At 43.8% G+C, this 13,939-nt stretch overlaps 1 protein-coding gene across 2 annotated transcripts in view; it reads right to left on the bottom strand.

Moving 5' to 3' along the window:
* The window catches only part of BAZ1A (bromodomain adjacent to zinc finger domain 1A), a 65,199-nt gene extending 52,177 nt beyond the window's left edge, over positions 1-13,022 (bottom strand). Inside the window, exons 1-3 of one of the 2 annotated variants that reach the window (XM_037393549.1) lie at positions 12,847-13,022; positions 12,012-12,161; positions 4,477-4,755 (exon numbers count right to left, since the gene is read on the bottom strand). In XM_037393549.1, coding sequence (XP_037249446.1) covers positions 4,477-4,755; positions 12,012-12,124 — 392 coding nt within the window. In that variant the 5' untranslated portion in view covers positions 12,125-12,161; positions 12,847-13,022. The remainder of the gene's footprint in view (positions 1-4,476; positions 4,756-12,011; positions 12,162-12,846) is intronic. The other variant, XM_037393548.1, reaches the window with a different exon arrangement.
* Between the last annotated feature and the right edge of the window lie 917 nt (positions 13,023-13,939).

Below are 13,939 nucleotides of genomic sequence, written 5' to 3' on the forward strand. Positions count from 1 at the left end.
CAAGCTTACAAATTAACTAATTATCAGATTGCTCCCTTGTATACCCCAATAAAGACAGCCATTATTACTTGTGATAGCACCCAGACTCAGAACACTGATGATAAACCACAATTGGTTGTTTACACGTGCTTTAATCTAATTTGTTGGAAGAAAAAACTAGATTTTTTTTTTTGTTAAAAAAAAAGCACACTGCTGACCTCAAGCAGAAAAGCACAAGTCCAACAGCTGAACAAGTTAGGCTGATGATAGTTTTATTTGGTGTGTCTGAGGCATTCACTGAGGTTATTTCAGGTAAGCTTTCACACCACACAGTTTTATTTTTCAGGTAACTGACTTCAGATTCCAAGATCATAGAATTGTTTAGGTTGGAAAAGACCTTTAAGATCATCAAGTCCAACCATTTCACAAGTTTTAAATACCAATAATACAACACAGTACTAAACCAGCAACAAATGGACAGGCTACTGCAAAAGATGCTATTCCTTGCAGAAAAACAAAAGGCCAAGCAGTACATTACAGTTTTTAAACTTTCAGTTCTGAAATGCAAATATAGGAAGTAATTCCAGTGATGTGGCCAACATCTTTTCCTGTGCTTCCATAAAGTGTGAGCTAAAACATTAGCTGCTTATTTTACATCTTAACTGACCATGGTTAACGTGAAATATTGCTCTGATTTTTTCCCCCAACAAAATCTCAAAACATTTCCATGCTTTTTTCAATAAATTACTTTCCATAAATAGCAATGTGACATTCTAAACAACAGTACTTACAGCATCGGCTGTTTTCAATTCCTTGGCAATTCAAACTTAAACTTAATTTGAGATTAGGTTTGCTGTCTATATCATGTTTTTGACCAGTGTTTCAATTAACATTGTCTTCTATGAAGGCAGTACTAGGAAAATGTTTTTACACAAGTAAATTTAACTGTTCTTTAACTGGGAATTCAAGCACCTCATGTTTCAAAGCTACCACTTTGGAGAAAAGTCAGCCCCAGTTTGGCCAGAAAAGCTGGACACATACAAACCAAAAAAAGCTGACTATTTTTAATCAATACATCATCTGAAATGAATTAAAGAGCAAGTAGAATTATCTCCTTGTTGCTTCTACTAGATTACCAAACTGCACACATAATTTTCAGAGTGTGCCTGAAAAAGCCACTTCATGGCACTGCGGGGCTTTCTCTGCAATTTCTTTCTGGTTGATAAGGGCTGTTAAGACAACAGACATACCAAAACAACAGAAAGACAAGAGTATCTCCCAAACTCTTGGAGTTCCTCCTACCAGACCTCAGCAACAAGGTGGAAGCAGCCAAATTCAAAACTGAGCAGCACAACAAAAGACTAGCAATCAGAAGAGCCTGACGGGGACGTTAAGACCAGAAAAAGCAACTGGGCATCAGATTCTGCAACAATCAGAACAGACTGGTTGGGATACAAGAACCACCCATCTCAAAAAAATCACCTTCTGCCTAGCCTCTGCACAAATCACTTGCCCTCTTACTCTTTCTAGATCATCTTCCCATTGCTTACAGTACTATAGACTACTTCACGTGCTCAAGATAAAAAACATTTACATGTTTACATGCTAATCTTTCTAGTGTTTGGCTTCCCTTCCATTTACTTTGTGCAAAAGCTAGAAAGCTGCACCAAAGCAATCTATCCTACAAGAATATTACATGTGCAAGGTTAGGTGTTACAAAATATCAATATTTAAATTGCTTGAGCAACCCTCAGTTACACATGCATTAAGTTGTAGGCTTCCCATTAAATAATGCATGGAGCTCAGATAACAAATGATCCTGCTGACATAGCACGTACAAAAACTTCATACATAAATGCAGTGGAAGAGTTTACACTTCACACCACCACAACACAACTGGGTTATCATGCTCTGCCAAATTCTGTTGGTCTCATTGAATGCTATTACACTATAGGTGGACTGTAATCATTTTTGCTAGAAAAGATCACAAAAATGTAGCTGCACGTGACAAACGTGCAAATCGCTCTGTTGAACAGCCGTGTTATTTACAAGTAACATGAGCGGGTATACTTAATCCCCAATAGAGTACTTCAAAATACAGGTCAAAGTCAGCTGTAAATTGGGCAGAAGAGTAACTATACTTCACCTCCTTCCACTTTGTATGCTTTAATTATGTATCTCTAAGTATAAAAATCCCCCTGCATTACCATGTTATTTGCACTGTTTTAGTATTAGAAGTCTGAGCTATCTCTCTGCTATAAATTTGTCTAGAATATCAATAGCATACAATCAGCTAAGGCAAAATTTTCATGCTTCATTTTACCAGACACAAGGTTATACTTACGTAGTTGCAAACATACTATCTCTAGCAGGTTATTTTTTTATGGAAATAGATTTTATCTGAACCTTTTGAATGGTATCTAGCCCGCCCCAAATGCTTAAGAAGTTTAGCTTATATCCTATTAATATACTGATCTGTGAAAGTCAAACACAAAATTGTTAGATATGTATCTCAACACAACTCTGAATAACCAAGACGACTGAATTAAATGCTGGTAAAAAAAATGATAGTGCTATCTTCATGAGGTAGAATCATATCACAACTTTATCTGAACAGAATTTAGCTTACATGGTAAGTAGAAATAATTTTGTTAGGGCAAACTTAAAACAGATTTATGACCGTCTAAAAAGACGAGTGAAAAGGATTCCGAATTTCAAAAGAAAAAGAAACAAGACAGACTTGCATTTATCACATATATAAGCCTACATTTCATTTAAGCTTTGACAATGTAGCATGCACATACATAAATATTTTAGCAAAGGTTTTAGAAAAGTAACAAAGGCAGGAAAGTTGTTCTTGGGGGGGGGGGGGGGGGGGGAAACATTATTCTGAAGTATTCTTTTTGCTGTTAGTTTGGAAACTGACAGTATCTTCAAAGGCAGAAAACAAAGGCATTTCATCCAGTAAATGAAAACCAACACCTGAACTGCACTGACAATTCATAATATTAAGGTTTCTAGTCAAAGCAGAGGAAGAAAACCCCACATCTTATTCTTTAAGCAAAGTGACCATAATACTAATTGCAACCTGAGTCTAGTCATTAGACAAGTATAAAAATGAGAAACATGGAAAACGAACTTTGGATATAGGTTTTCTATAGAGAAAGCAGCAACTCTACTGAAGTTGTTCTTGTCCTGGCTTTGTGACTGGGACTTTGCTGGTTGAAAGGAATAGAGTAGGGAGGAGATGGAAAGCTTTTTTATTAAGCACTGACCTTATATACATACCCATACAGATTTCCTTACAACTTATCTCCTGCAGCACATAAACAGATGTTTCTTCCTGGTGTAGTACAAAGTTTGCCTTAAATAAGGTCTGGATCAGCCACTAAACAGCTCACACCAAGTAACTATGCTCTCCAATGACAGTTTTGAACCAGCCCACTCCCATCATGCAACATACACCAGATTACGCACAGACACCTCAGGCTACCCACAGAAGCCCTGTCTACTCTGCAGTGTAAGCTGGCACCTTCCTTCTGAATAAACAAAATAAAGCAAACCCACAAACTAACAACAAAAAACCCAACAGGTGACCGACCCCACAAGGGCTGTAGCGCACATTCTGCACACGTTCCCATTTTAAACCTCAGTTAGGTGAAATGGCAAACTTACTTAGACAAAACACAGACCTTTCCCAGTTCTCTCCCACAAGCTGCTTTAAAGACAGACTCAAGCTAGCTATGTGTTGTAAACCAGCTTATTTATACTACAGAGCATATGTACCAATAATATGAGAAAGAAAGCATCTGAAGCTCAAAACTCTTCCAAGTTTTTAATCAGTCTAAGATAACAGTAAAAACACTTGCAACATGCATACATCAGTATGAATAAGCATGACACTAACTCAGTGGGGAAAAAAACCATCACACTAAAACCCAGATAATTAACTATTGCAAACATTTTACAATTCCCAATTTCTCCAAGAATGAAGTCACAATTTTTCCAACTACCTAAAAAGCAAAATTACATTGATTCTTTAAGCTTTCAACACTTCACCCATTCTAAGTACACAAAACACCATGTGATGAATTACATTCTACGTGATTTCTCAAAACTTTCATATGATTTTTAAGTCACAGCTTCCCCTAGTTTCTCATTAAATCGCATTCTACAAACCACCAGCCTTTCTCACACCAGGGGGCTGACATGCCTTTGCAAATCCACAAAAAAAACTGTAGTGTCAAGACTCAAGAGAGCTGTCCTGCCTCCACAGCCGCTTCTAAACTAAGGAAAGAGATACCAAGCCCAGCAATACAATCCCTCTCTTAACTAAAGTAGGAAGGAGCAGTAACAGTATCACTAGCTTAAGCATCACAACTCACTTCAGTTGTGTTTGATGGAGTTTATTTTCCCGATTTTTAGTTTAAAAAAGCAGACACAAAAACCATTCACACCAAACAAACAAATACATAATTTGTTTTTAAATATACTTACCTTGCACCATTACTTCTAACTACTTCCACTGTTTCACCAACAAAATACCGATCCTTGACATAAGCAAAGATTTCATCACAGATTTCATGAAGTCGGGAGCGATGGGTAAGGGTGGCCAAGTAGAGAACTGGAATGATGAGTGCCTCTGGAAAACTTTGAAGATTATGTCTGGCTTTCTTCTCCGATTCCAGTGCTTCCTGATATGTCAGTCCTGGTTTCCCTGTGACAGCACAGCTCCACACAAGGCTGTTGCACAGAATGGTGCGTTCAAAAAAATCACTGAAAAGGAAGGCGGGAGGCGGGGGGGGGAGAGAAAGAAAATGGTTGAGTTCTGACTAACTTTTTCAGTTTGCTCACAATTAGTACAGCAGTGAATTCCTTTTACAAGCCTGAAATGCAGAAGCAGCTCTACTCCCATACAGGCTATAGATAATCAAGGGTTATTTAAAACTTTTAGCAATTTACCATGCCATAGCTATTGTAAAACCAAAGTTTCCTCTCACTACAGACTACAGTAACAGCATCAAGACCTAAAAGTCCTGCAAACAAATATTCACATATAAGAAGCCTTATACATAAGAACAATCACACTGAGTTTAATAGGTGTCATATCCTCCTCACATCCCCCACGTTTCCACAAATATTTGCCAAGAGGAGGGTGTAAAAACTGTACAAACATAAAATAACCCTAAGATCACAGAAACATGTTGCAACTTGAGTAAGTTTCAGCATTTGAGTGCCCTAGCTCACAAATGAAAAGATGGGAGAGGTAAAGAATTAATGTCAAGTACGTCTCTAAATAGTTTTTATTCCTTCACTGTTTGCATTGCTCTCAGTAAAAGCATTAAACTATTTTTTCCTACAGATTCTTCTCCTCCCTTGATCCGCTAGTAAATACCGATTCTCCTCCTTCCCTGTATTTCCTATTAATGATAAAATCACATTGTTATTGCTTGCTTACTAGTTATTACATTGGAATCAAGAAAGCAGCACTTTCACTAGTATGTGTCAATTTTTGACAGGTATCAGAAAAACAGTGGTTTGTTAAAACACTTTCTAGATGAAGTAGATTATGTAGCTACTCACAAAACCATGTTAAAACATATCATATACTATGGGCAGTGATTGGACAGCAGAGCAATCTCTCAATATGCCCCACTTCAGATAAGGATTTTTATTTTCTTTCCTTTAAAAATCTTAGAAGAGTAGTATTGATGAGTATGGAACACACAACACAACAACTTGAGTTTTATTTTGCCTTGTATCAGTTCAACATAGCTATTTCAAAGCAGACACAGTACTTTCTGAACACTGCACGCTACACCAGAAACCTAAGTTTCAGCCTTTAAAAAAAACCCCTTACACTGCACAGTGTTCCCATTTTCAAAAGGATACAGCTATTCAAATAATTTCTAGTAATGGTGTTAGAGAATTGGACAGTTCACACTTCTGAGAGGGTTTTTTTTGCAGGCTCCCTGGAAACTCAGGTTGGTAAATGTGCATCAGAGACTGATCCAGGTGACAATGTTCACTGCAGATGGACAGATGAACCACAATATTTTGTAAATGAAAATTCCAGACTGAGGACAATGGAGAGTCCTGGCTCATATAATCCTTTCTGTATGACCACAAGATTCCTCCGAGTGTGAGAGAGATGCTCTAGGAAGAACATCAGTTGTAAGAAGGGGAAAAGGACAGAAGAGGAAGAAACATATTATCTGAATAATATTTAATGGCTACAAAAATTCAGATTTTTAAGTTACCTGCATCTACTTAAAATATTTGATAGTACATGGGTCTAACACTCATAAGTAATAAGCAATAATGTGGGTTTGCTTACTCTAAACAAGAAAAGGAGAAGAACAAAAGAGAGAATGACAGAAATTAATTCAATATATGAAGAACGGATGGCTGTCAGTCATTCTTTGTGCATAGGACAATATTTTTTTTTTTGCTGTCAACCATAGTGAAACACTATCTTTAAGGTGTAAAATAGTTACTTAAGCATTTTAATGAATATATTAGACAAATCTGTGGGGGTTTTTGTTTGTTTTGGGTTTTTTTTAAGGTGATGGAATACATAAAACATTATCTCTTCAGGTCTCTTCCTGCCCTACATTTCAATACTTCTGTATTAGATTCACAAGAATTTTTAGCAGTCTTACTGACTTCAATGGATAAAGAAATGTTTACTCAAATCTTCATGCAGCTGTGTCTCTACATGTATTTTTGTGTCTCACTTACCGAAGAGGTTCTCGATAATCATCTTTAGCTAGGAAAGAGAAAACCACCCTAAGAGTTATTGTAAAACGTACCAGAACATAATTTTCAAAAATTATGAAAGTAAAAAGGAAAAAAATGGGGGGCAGGGGGAGCAGACAGGGAGGAAAAGGCTGAGGTTGATGCTGACGGTGTCCCTTTAAGAGCTGCTGTTATTCTTTGTGAGGGGACACCAGGCAGTCATACTATTTAAAGCAACAGCATTGAACTTACAGGAACAAAACAAAAAAACCCAAAACCAACCCACCAAACACAAAACCCTCTCTAAAATTTTTTAATCCATGATTATTACAAATGCAAATTTCTAAGATTACTTTAACTGAAACATGTTTGAGGAAAACATGTTTCAATTTACATACAAGAGTAGTTTGTGTATCTAGTTTCATTCTCCCTCATTTCCTCTTTTGTTTTGTGCGGATTTTCCCCCCATGAACTTACGAGGGAAGAAAAAAATTTACGTGAAAAAATTTACATTTGCATTTGAAAGCATTATTTGTCTTTAGCTAGCCATTACCTATAGCACATCAAAACCATCTGTGGCTTAGTCTGTTAACACAGTTTTATTGCGATGTTTTAACGATCTCACTTTAACTTGGTTTAGAGGGAGGAGAAAACAAAATCCCAACAGTATAGCAATACATGTTATTTGTAGGACTCTCCATCCCTGTATCTCTCTGGTACACATCAGTTATCACAAAAAGGTTTACAAAGAGCAGACACAACAGCTACCAAACCTAGAGAATGGCAGCAGCAGCGACACCCCTTCTCTTTAAGTAATGCACTTGATCATATTCTACATTCAACTTAAATTCACAACAGTAAGTGTATCTGCTGCTAAGTTACATATGAAATCTTATCCACATCTTTATCTAGGCTAGGGTATGACAGTCTCTGGGGCTTCCTCGCTGGTTCAAGATCTCTGTAACTCTTGACAACATTGAGAAGGAAGTTCATACAAAACACATCCACAGAGCTCACTCGCATGGTCCCAATCTGCCTGCGAGAAGTCAAACAGGACTGCAGCACTCTGGTGAAGATGTCCACATCAGCTCAGCTACTTGAGCAGCAGGGACTAAAAAAAGGAGCTCGTTAATGATGACTTCTCAGCTGGATGTCTTTCTTCATTTACATCATATAGTTAGTTTTCCATGCAAGGTAAGGTAAACAGCTAAATAAATTATCAGCAAATCATTGAGAAGTAGTTTAATATGGCTACTTGGTAGGTATGTGATCAGAGGCAGTTCATTAACAGAAGCTAGAAATAAATTACTTGCAATCTCTGCGCTGACTGCACTTGTAATGGATATAAAAATCCAGACTAGAAGTGACAGATGCCTTTTTTTGAACTAACCGAGTATTCCCATCGAGTCCAAGAGCTACTGTATTTTTATTGTGTTCCAGGAACATGCTTATTTCACACTATTTACTTTCATTCATCTTCTTAGCATATATTAAAAACAGGTTGGGTGTGTGTGGTTTTTTTAAATAGAAGAATTCTATATTGGAGAATGACATGACTTTCTCATATTTTACAAGTAAGTAAAATTTGAGAGGAAAAATGAAAAAATAAATCTATGGAATGGCTAATTTTTAATAACTCATTTTTAATCCTGAAGCCGTTATGAGCCTCTAATACATAATCTATTTAGTCTATGGTAGGAGGGTAATCACAGAAGACCAACTCTGCCATTCTGGATCACAAAAGTGGTTTTATACTCTACCTCATCTCCAGAAGAGGTCAAGAATACATATTAAAAAATAATGCACGAAAGAAACAAAACTGAGACATCTATTCCTTAATATTTACAGGCTAATTACGCATTAAGCAATGTATTTCAAGTAATGAGTTTCTCTTCAACAAAACATATTTAACTAAGGACACTTTAAAAAGCCTTTTGAACAGACCTCTCTTTGACTGAAACCAAGACAGGCCAATCTATAAAGAAGTTTCAGTAAGTTTTGAAGATGCAAAACTGACTCTTCCCCCACTGTGTCTTAGAAAGAGGAACATTCCTACCACTGTATCTATACTACTCATCATTTTCTTTTTCAAGCTGTCTCCACAAGCAAGACTTCCCATACTTTAATAGCAGCTTTCACTGCACATCTATATCAGCTATTAACTTTCACAGACAAGGTGTCAAAAACTGGTGGTAACATCCCACCGGTTTAATGTGTTTCTCATGCATCCCATGCATCTTGTGCACCCTCGCACTTGCTCTTCCTGCTCCTACTATGTCTCCAGAGACTCTTACTGTTGGTCTGTCCCTCTAACTAGAAGTACAGCCAAGCATGAAGAACATCAGTTCCCCCAGTCCCTGTTACTCCTGATAAATACAATCAAACACTGCCACCTCACTGCACCCCTTCTTCAAGGGTTACAAAATTGTGTGATGGTATTTCAGATTAAAGAGGAAATACGTCCTTAACGAGAAAGTCACTTTACAAAATACTAGTCTTGCCAAATTCTCCTTGTGTTAGCGTAATGACTTCTTATATAGAGAAGAATACTACTAATGTACTGTTTGTATTAATCTCTGCTAAAGCTGCCATGGGCATGAAAGAAACTTTTCAACACGAAGTTTGTGCTCTGTAAAAAAAAAAACAAACCAACAACAAACAAAGAAACCTACAAAAAAAACCAAGAAAAAAGCCAAACAACTTAAGTCTCAACCCTTTGTTGTCCATATAGTTGAGGAAGAGGGTGAATTCAGGTTACCATATCTATACAACCCACTTATCTACTCAGACTCTAATTTTCAAATTCTCCCCTCAAAAAATTTAAGTTGCTATTGCAAAAGCAGATTCAGAGAAGTCTGATTTAGACAATGGTTTTCTTTCATGAAACAGCTAATACAGTTTTTTTTTAAAAAAGTGGGCCCTCCCTATCCCTACTAATCTAACTGTCCTTGCTTAGGCAAAGAAATGAGAAATGATGTTTTCAGAAGACATTAGCCATTTGAAGAATCACTTTGCCACCAGGAGAAACAAGAATGAGCACCTTTAAAACTTGCTTAAAGACAACCCTATGTTCTCCATTAGATTACGCCACAAACAACTAACATTAATCTAAACTTACTCATCTGTGCCAGAACACCTTGCTAAGTACAAAAATACTAAACTTTTCAATCCAAAGCATCAATTTTACCCAACCTAACAAAAAAGAGACTTCTGGTTTTGAATTAAAATTAACATATTTGAGAATAATTTTGAGAATTAGAAAACAAAGAGAAAAAAAACGAACCCCAAAAAAAGCCCACCCGACATACACAAGAAACAAGCACAGAAGAGTTTTCTGCAGTCTTCCCAAATACCACATTCTAAGCCCTGACCTCTGAGGTAACCACCCCCTGACATTTCTAGGGATCGCCTGTGTGAATGCAAGTCTAAATTTATCCCTTAATTTGTTACCTTTGGTTAAATACAGAATTTGGTCTTTCATACTTTTTCTTACTGTCAACATCATTGCAGTGTAAATAAGCCTGTCAGAGTACTCAAAATATTCACCTTTGAGAGCAAAAGATGTTTTAAAAGGATGCTTTTCATGCTGAAATTCTAGCAAGAGTACACGTACCCGAAATGTATTTCAGTGCAGTGTCAACAAATACATGAGAGTCATCTAATTACGTGATAATAATAATTGTAACCAGAAAAGCAGCTTTTAAAATACTGGAAGCTGGGGGAGGGTGACTTAATTCCTATAGAAACAGAAGGCTGTCAGCTCTTGCTTGTTAGGTTCTTATACACCCTATAATGAAAACACTCCTTACAAAACTTCCAACAACATATTCAACACCCCCCCTTCTCCCCCAGAACCGATCGTCCAGGAAACGCAAAGCATTACCCTTCAAAGTTACCTAATCCAGCTTCTCTACAATTTTATTAGGTGAAGTGCATTTGAGTAAGAAAAACAAGTCTAAACACGAAAAAGATTAAGGTGTGCTCTAATTTCATATGCTGCAAACGAAAACTATTTCAGATTTAATCTCACCAGTCTGCACGTCTTAAAAAAAAAAAAAAAAAAAGAACACAAAAAAAACCCCAAACCAAAATGACCGCTTGGCTGTGGGGCCATCCTGCAGGCGGGGGGGTGCTGGATGGGACCGGGGGTGCAAGCACGGACGGTTACCGGCTTTTGAAAAACGGCACCGTCGGTCCATTGTTCTTACCGGTGATAAAGTACGCGGCAGCAAGTTCGGACCTACCCGTACAATACGTTATCAACGGTTAACGGCAATTTCGTAATTTCCACTGGTCTTTTTACACACGGAGAAGGAAAAAAATATAGAAAAAAGGAAGGGACGGCAAGAGAGAGAAAAACCCTCACTGGAGAGGGAGACCCTGCGGACACAGGTGTGCCCCTCGGGTGTACCGGCCGGTGGTGCCGCCCGGCGGGGAGGGGAGGGGATGACCGGGCGGCGGGACCCCGCCGGACAGGTGCAGCGACCCCCGCGCCGGGGCCGCGCTTCCCCCCGCCGCAGGCCGAGCTACCGGGCGGCAGGGCCCGCCGGCCATTTCCAACCGGGTCAGCCGGCGGCTCCCCGCGGAGGCGGGGCGAGCGCGGCCCTGGGCGGCGCGGCCGCTCGGCCCGGCAACAAGGGGTTAACGGCGGCGGGAGCCGGCCGGGGAGCCGGGCCGAGCCCGGCGGGCTGCGCCGGCGGCGCCCCCTGCCTGGCCGGTACCACAACAAAAGGGCGGCCGGCACATGCCGAGCCGGGCGGCCCCGCTGCCCAGCGGCGCCGGCTCAACCAGGGCCCGGCGCGGCCCCTTCCGCGGGGCGGCCTAGTGCCGTCCGCCGCCGACACGCGGCTGCCGACGGGGGCGGGGGGAGAGCCGGGCCCCGGCAGCCGCTCAATACCGCCCGCCGCCTCCCACACGGGCAACTTTCACTTCCCCGACGGGGGCGACACAGCGGAGGGAGCGGGGGGGGGTATGTGTGAGGAAGGAGCCGGCCCCCCGCTCCCACCGCGAAGCGAGGGGCCGCGGGATACCCTGGCCGAGGAGGGGCAGGGATTCCCCCTGCCCCGGGCGAGAGATCCGCCCTCTCCCCCCACCCCCTCGGGAGGGCACGGGCTCGGCGCCAGCGCCACCCCCCCCCCCCGGCCGGGCTCCCCGCGGTGCTGCCGGGGAATCCCCTCCCCTGCCGCCCGCCCAGGTGTCAGCCGTTCGGGGGTTAAACCGCTGCTGCCCGCTGCCGGAAGGCGAGGGGGGGTCAGGGCGGACAGAGGGACGCGGACACGGGGGTTGTCTCTTACTCGTAGTCCCTGAAGATCTCGTTAGTGACCCTGCAGTAGAAAACGCGCTCGTCCGGCCGAAGGTCGGCGGGGGGCTTCTCCCTCACGAAGGGCTTTCGGTGCAGCAGCGGCATCGCCCCGCTCCGCGCTCTCTTCCTGCCCCAGGACCAGCTTCGAGGGGGAGGGAAAAAAATTAAAAAAAAAAAAAAATACGGAGGGAGGGAGTAAGCGAGTGCGGGCAGCGCCCCCCCTCCCCGGGCCGGGGAGGAGGGAGCGGGCCCGGCGTGTCCCTCCTCCCGGGGAGCCGGAGAAGGAGCGGGAGAAAGCGGCGGCGGCCTTTTGTGTGGCTGACGCGCCGCTGCCTGCCTGGAACTGCGCGCGGAGCGAGCGGCGGATCCTTCCTCCCGCCTCCGCCTCCCTCTGCCTCACAATGGGGCCATGACGCCGAGCGCCGGGCGGGGGCGGCGCCCCCCGCCCCAGCCGCGCAACGTGCTCCGCTCGGGGATACCCCGGCCGCCGCCGCGCTTTGTCTGCTCAGGCTCCCCTGCCCCCGGGTCACCCCCTTCCCCCGCCTCTGACCCACACACGCCGGGCCGGACACCAACTTCCACTCCCCCGCCTCCTCCTCCTCCTTCTCCTCCCCGCAAAGCAAACACCCAGGAGGGGCAGCGCCGACCACTTCCCTCCCTGCTTCCCTTCCTGCCGGGACGCTGCCTAACGGGGGTCCTCGCCCTGCCCTTCCCGCCCCGCGCCGCCCCCCGGCCCGGCCCGGCCGCCGCGGGACAGCGCGGCCGCGGCGCGGGGGCTGCCGGCCCTCCGGCCTGCCGCTGCGGGGGCTCCCTCCCCTCCTGCCCACCTGGTGCGGCCGCAGGCTGCCCTCGCCGCTGGGCCGGTGCGCAGCGCGGTCCCCCTCGCCGCGTTTATTCCCTTTCCTCTGCCCCCCCCCGGCTCCTGGGAAGTTTTTGATCTACTTCTTCAAGCCCTCAATCAGGAAGAGCTGCGGGGAGGAGCCTTCCCCCGCTCTCCCCTACATCTTTATTGGCCGCTCGGTGCCTTCCAGCGTGTGTCACACAGGAAGACAGCGAGCTACATTATTAATTAATGGCTGAGAGGGCGCATCCTCCATTTTTGAATTATCAGCAGGAGATCTCCGGTGCGGGGGGTGGGCCCAGGCCGGCTGGCCGCGGCCGGGAAGGCGGCTCTTTCCGCTCGGCGCTGCCGGCCGGGCCGGGGTGCGGGCGGCACGGCAGGGCAGGGCACGGCACGGCGGCCGAGCCTGCAGCGTGCGGCGCTGCCCGCCCGCGCCTCCTGCCAGCGGCATTACCGGCGCTTCCGAAACCGGCGCCGAGCAGCCGTCGAGCCAGCTGGGAGACCCCCCCGCCCCAGCCCCTGGGAGAGCCGCAGCCCCATCCCGGAGCGATCGCTGCCCTCGGTGCCTGCCCTGCGGTGCGGCCGGCGCGGCTCCTGCGGGGCGCTTCCCCGCGGCCGCTCCGTTTGACAGTGTGGTGCCGGGGACGCTTCCCTCTCAGTTACAGCCCCGAAGCCGAGGAGCTACCAGAACAACAGGGGCACACGGATCTATTTTGCTGAAAGTGCGATTAGACACACAATTAAGATGAGCGTAAGAGTTGTACCTGGGCCCCTTAGCACCGCCTCATTTTTTCCCAGTTCACCGAAAATGTCACTACACAGTTTTGCTACTATATTAATTTTTCACCACTTTTTTTTTTTTTTTTTACACTAATGCCTTTACAGCGCCATTGGTAATTAAAACTGGGGTGTTAATTTAATTGTGTTCTTAGAGTGCTAGCCAGCTTGAAGACATAAAACCACAGAAAGCCTACATCCATTAGAGTTCATCACCACGAGGTCCAGCACTTGGTTGAAAAATCCACAGAATAATTGTAGAAACTCCACACAACTACTGAGGTGAAAAATATCTGAAGGCT

This window comes from Falco rusticolus, chromosome 7 (genome assembly GCF_015220075.1).
Source record: "Falco rusticolus isolate bFalRus1 chromosome 7, bFalRus1.pri, whole genome shotgun sequence".
NCBI classification, from domain to species: Eukaryota; Metazoa; Chordata; class Aves; order Falconiformes; family Falconidae; genus Falco; species Falco rusticolus.